Genomic DNA, 6,000 nt, shown 5'->3' with positions numbered 1-6,000 from the left:
GGCTGCCATGGTGAGCTTGTATACTGCCTCTGGAGGTAATGGGGAGGAAACCCTAGTCTATAGCATTTGCCAATTTCTGTGGAGTAAATACTCCCACCATTTTCAAAATTGTCAATTTCAAACTACTGATGGTTTAACAACCTGCTCACAAAAGTTCTGAATATTTAACAATTGGCCCAAAAGCCAGCTTCAGGATAGGATACTACTGGGTATAAAATACATAGGGGGGAACTGAACAATTTCCCAACATTATCGATATTGTCCACTACATGGCTCGAATTAGTCGCGTGGTCCGAGTTGGTTGTGACCTACCCAAACATCAGTCTATCTGTTGCTCTCCTGCTCTGACTTCCAAAGGGACCTCGGTGGCCCTGCTCCTCATCTCTCACTCAGTTTCCAAGGACATGCTCTGATATGGGCCTGGGGAGTAATGAAGCCACGGAAGGGACTAGTGGGTAGGGAGCATTTAGTGGAAGAGAAGTGGATGCTGTCTTTAGGGAGACTACTCTTTCTTCTTACCTGCCTTATAGCAGGGGCAGTACAGCAGGCGAGCCGCCCTCTGCTTGAGAAAGGCTTCTATCCTTAGCAGGCCTTGCAGGACAAGGTGGGAATGACACATGAAACAGAGTTTAAGGGAGCTTGGCTCTGAATCTGAGAGGACCAAAAAGGGCTGGGTGTTTCTGTGCCTCCACAGGAGAAACATGCATAAGGCCAAGTCAGAGTACAGGATCAACATTAGCGAAGATACCATAGTGAAGATACCACTGGCTTGATTTTAATCCATGAGTTAGGCTAGAGGGGCAGGCTGGTTTCCCAGGCAGGGCACAACCCTAGCTCATCCAATGACAGAGACTGTTCTTTTGCCTGGAGTAGCCTTTGTGCCACTGACTCATCTTAGGAAACAGCGATGCTGGCAGTTTGACAAAGACTGGGTCCTGAGCACGCTATCGTGACTAATGCCACCACATGGAAAAGGACCAAAAACATATTCCCAAACCAAATGTAAATGATTCTAAGATCACTTACCGTTTTAGATTATTTGTTCCTTAGGTAAACTTCCAGAAGTTGTGATATTTTGGGGGTGTCTACAACTGCAACAAAGGTACATAATCCATCCTTGAGCTCCCTGAGTAGCCAACTGCAACACTACTTATATAAGGACAAACTGTTTTTGAACGTTAACTCACTTTTACTCTGGTTCAGTCCATTTGTACAATAACTCATTGCCCATATACTCTTTTTCCCGACTAGACATAAAGATGTTTAATTTATCTTCTAAGATGACAAAGTTAAATTAACTCCCAAATGAATCAACCAGAGAGAAATGAATTACAGTAGGACTCACAATTTTAGTATAAACACTCTAGAGCAGGCAGCGTGGGTAGATTTCAAGTAAAAAGACCTAGATTTACTCCACCAGCTGTCAAGTCTTGGTCCAGTCATTTAACCTAAGAGGGTTTTCCCATCGGTAAAACCAGGATATTTATACTTAAATCTCATGGTAACATTTCCTGCCATGTACTAAGCATGTTTATCATGTTCTTTGCCCTTAATCCTCAAAATCATCCTTTAAGAGTGCTTAACTTGGAGTTCAGACTCCCACACAGAGATCGAGATGAGATCCAACATGAACATGCCTTCCCATACACGTGTATGAAATTGAATTGAACGAAGTCTCCCATATATGTGTGTTTGTGCATTTTTATCTGGGTTCTCAGCCAGGGACACATGAGAATCTCAGGATCTGGGGTGAAGATGGGGGTAAGGAAGAACAGAGGCAGTAGGTGTGCTACTTCCATTGTGATCCTGACATTTGCTCCCCTGTCTAGTTTGTGAGATACCAATTTTGACAAAACGACCAAACCACCAGTTTATAACAGTGATTTGGGTGTGTACCATATACGTAAAGTAGAAGTTATATTAAAGATGAATAAAAATGGAATTACCTAGGATTTTCCAGAGAAATTAAAGCACATGCCTACAAAGATTTGCACATAGATATCAAATATTCATTATAATCTGAAACTGCAAATAACCCAAAAGTCCACTGTGAATGAGTGGATTAAAAGGAAACATATGTGCCCAACACATAGATGACTCTCAAAAACATTCTGAGTGAAAGCCATATATAAAAGATAGTTCCATTTATATAAAATTCTGTGGGACTTCCCTGGTGACACAGTGGTTAAGAATCTGCCTGCCAATGCAGGGGACATGGGTTCAATCCCTGGTCTGGTAAGATCCCACATGCCGCAGAGCAACTAAGCCCGTGTGCCACAACTACTGAGCCTGCGCTCTAGAGCCCGGGAGCCACAACTACTGAGCTCACATGCCACAACTACTGAAGCTCACGAGCCTAGAGCCCGTGCTCCACAACAAGAGAAGCCACCGCGGTGAGAAGCCCGCACACCGCAATGAAGAGTAGCCCCTGCTCTCCGCAACTAGAGAAAGCCCACGCAGCAACAAAGAGTCAACACAGTCAAAAATAAATAAATAATAAAATTCTTGTAAACTAATTTATACTGACAGAAAACAGATTGGTGATTGCCTTGGGGACCAGGGGTGGATGGATGGACTGAACTGCAAAGGGAAATGAGGAGACTTTTTCCATGATGGAAATACAATGTATCTTGGTTGTGGTGTTGGTTTCACGATGTACACATTTTTTCCAAACTCATTGAGCTGCAAAATCTTTAATAACTGCAGATTATACATAAGTATGCCTTAATAAAATTGATAAAAAATTGAATTAACAACTCCAACTCCTAGATGCCAGCAAATCTCATGGAGCATTTCTTGTGTAATTAAAACCACTCACCAACTCAAATGCATGTCCTTTGAGTTGCTCTTTTAGGGAGAATGATGAAATAGTACTGATCCCTCAACACTATTCTCTCCCTTGGGCCTCTGAATAGGGCTTTTAAGAGGCAGTTAGAAGTATACTGCAAAGCTTAAGTGTCATGCGGAGGCTGGGGTAATGACCTCAGCCTCATGATAACCATACCCTAATCCATCTTAACACCTGATAGACCAAGTTCATGTGGTCTGACTTATCCAAAGGGTATATCCAGATTCTACACTCTGTGGCTTAGATAAAACAGACTGTGTGTTATGCACAATTCCCTGCAAGCAAGCTATAATTCCTCTCTTTACTGTAAATCACTGGCCAGCCATTGAAAACTCTATGCTAACCAACTAAACTAACAAGCTTTTTAGAAAGAAGACAATGATACATCTAAGCTTCCAGAGAAATAATGTTTCAAATTTATTTTACAACTGATATGCCTCAGTACACATGTGTATAGAAGACAAGATGATCTGTGTTCTGTGTTCTAAAATCCAATTATACACTAATTTCTAGTTTTTATTTCCATCTTTAGTGCCTTAGTTTTTAAATCAACAAACGTTTTTAAAAGGTCTGTGAAATGTAAGCAAATACTTTGCATGACCACAGTTCTTTATAACCTCATGGTAACATAAGATCTTTAAGACTTATTGTGAATCAGTGATTTGCAAAAGCACTCGACCACATTAAGCACTTTAGAACAGACTGTTCACTTGCTTTCTAACGAACAGGCATGAATATTCTGTGTCTCATCTTCAGTACCTTCTATCTATTGTAAATATTTTATGAAATCCATACTTTTTAGAAAATTAAGTTTATCATGACCTGCGAGATAAAGAGTAAGACCACAGAACATGTCCTAAGAGTAAAGAAGTATAGTCAAAAAGTTTGTGTTAGGGACTTCCCTGGTGGCACAGTGGTTAAGAATCTGCCTGCCAATGCAGGGGACATGGGTTCCAGCCCTGGTCTGGGAAGATGCCACATGCCACGGAGCAACTAAGCCCGTGCGCCACAACTACTGAGCCTGCACTCTAGAGCCCACGAGCCACAACTACTGAAGCCTGCACGCCTAGAGCCCGTGCCCTGCAACAAGAGAAGTCACCGCAATGAGAAGCCCGTGCACCGCATCGAAGAGTAGCCCCTGCTCACTGCAACTAGAGAAAGCCCATGTGCAGCAATGACCCAGTGCAGCCAAAAATAAATATATTAAAAACAAAATTCTTAAAAAAAAAAAGTTTGTGTTAAATTTTTAAAAAATGAGTTTGCCTTGGAAATTCTACATTTTTCCTACATTTGTGCAAAAACATTGTGGACTCAGTTTTGCTGCATTTGGACCAAGCTGCAAAAGAAGTATGATATGTTTAAGTTGTTGTGAGTAGAATGTTTTTAAAAAATAATTATTTGTTCCAGATAATAACTTTCTAGAGAAGCCAAACCCTTGAAACCCTTGAAACAAACAGAACTGAAACACTTGATCAATTTTTATTTCAAAATGTCTACAAAGTTATAATTCTCCATTTTACAAATAATTTTTCAAAATTCAGACATTATTCAAATGTAAGCCAAAGTCCTTATACAAACAGAATACACACAAAGATCAAAAATATACATATTCTCTCAGCAAACTTTGTTACATAAATAAGAAAAGTATATATAAAAGCTGGTATTTTCAATCTAAAGAACAATTATTTTAACACTGTAACCATATACAGAAGGTACTAAAATAAAAATAAACACCACAGCAAAAGTTAAAGGAACAACAAATTCATTTTATGACATCTACAACTGTAAACATACATAAAGCCAATCTTGGGGGGAATGTATACTTCACACTTATATCTTAATTTTTACTTCACTTTATTCATTTTTAAGAATATTCTCTGGATAGGTGAAATTCACAATTCTACCAGCTACCCCTGACACCTAATACAAGTTAGAACATGTGAAGAACTATATACTCTATGTCTTTGTACTTTGGGACAGATGCAAAACGAATTCTTCAAAAGTTAAATTTTTATGAACCTATGTTAAAAATTTTCCAAGTAAATTGAATTGGCTATTGAAAAATCAAACAATTCTTTTTAGGTAGGAAATGTTAGAAAAAAATCCAAACACTTGTAGTCTTAACATAGTAAAGCAATAAAGAAGATTATGCCAGTGGTTCCCCTAGATAAAAGCAACTTAACTAGGTGTATGTCTAATTATGTTTTGCCCCAGAAATTCTCCTTCCTTCTCTGAGCTCGTGCCAGAGTTTGAAAAGCCCGGAGACTAGAAGCTGCGGAGCGAGCAGAAATCTCAGATAATCTGTCCTCATCTGTAACGAAAGAATCATATTCAGTGCAAAAAATATGTCTTATAAAAATACTATGTTTCAAAACATTAACAGCAAATTAAAAGCATCAAGCTTTGTAATGTCAATATTGACTCTGTCAGAAACCAGTAATCTATTAAAATATAAGATATCAACATTTTTAGGATAGTTCATAGTAATTTTCCAAGTTTATCATATTTAGAAATCAAACATTTTAATGTTAAATGAGCATTCTGTTTCCTTCCTGAAATCCCACTATGTCATTACCTAAACACTTGGCCTGTGATTTCAGTATTACTCGGAAACAGTTCATCATCATATTGCCTTGTCCTACTTTAAAAAGCACAGCTGTTCGAGCAGAAGAACTTTAATGTTTTAAAAATGAAATGCCATACCTTAACATGGTACTCACATCACATTTCTAAAATAATTTCACTTAATGTAGAAATAATGTCTGACTTTAATACGCTACCCTTCATTATTAGTGAAATTCCACAACTGGAGCAAGTAAATCTCTTATCAAGTTATTTGTAAACACTGTTCTTCCATTAAAAAGAAAACAGAACTGGATTCAAAGTGTCCAGATATTGGCATTTCAAAACATAGCAACTTGATTTCCAGCTCACTGAATTCTGAAAAAAGTCTCAAACTTGCTAAGAGAAAACCTTTAATGTGTGTGAAGCTATAATACATAAAGTATTAATTCAAATTTAATTTCAAATTCAAAATTTAGTAATTTCCTACTTCTTAGGGTACATTTAAAATAGTAATTTCAATTGTTCAACATTGAGAATTCAAAATTCCTCCTGCCACTATTAGAAGCAAATGAATTTGTCAAAATGAA

At 38.1% G+C, this 6,000-nt stretch overlaps 1 protein-coding gene across 3 annotated transcripts in view; it reads right to left on the bottom strand.

Annotated features, from left to right (window-relative positions):
* Positions 1–5,046: 5,046 nt before the first annotated feature.
* The window catches only part of MDM1 (Mdm1 nuclear protein), a 28,195-nt gene continuing 27,241 nt past the window's right edge, over positions 5,047–6,000 (bottom strand). For all 3 annotated transcript variants that reach the window (XM_065887418.1, XM_065887419.1, XM_065887420.1), the window contains one exon: positions 5,047–5,159. In XM_065887418.1, coding sequence (XP_065743490.1) covers positions 5,047–5,159 — 113 coding nt within the window. The remainder of the gene's footprint in view (positions 5,160–6,000) is intronic.

This window comes from Phocoena phocoena, chromosome 11 (assembly GCF_963924675.1).
Source record: "Phocoena phocoena chromosome 11, mPhoPho1.1, whole genome shotgun sequence".
In the NCBI taxonomy this organism is placed as follows: Eukaryota; Metazoa; Chordata; class Mammalia; order Artiodactyla; family Phocoenidae; genus Phocoena; species Phocoena phocoena.
This window is presented reverse-complemented; position numbering and strand designations above follow the sequence as displayed.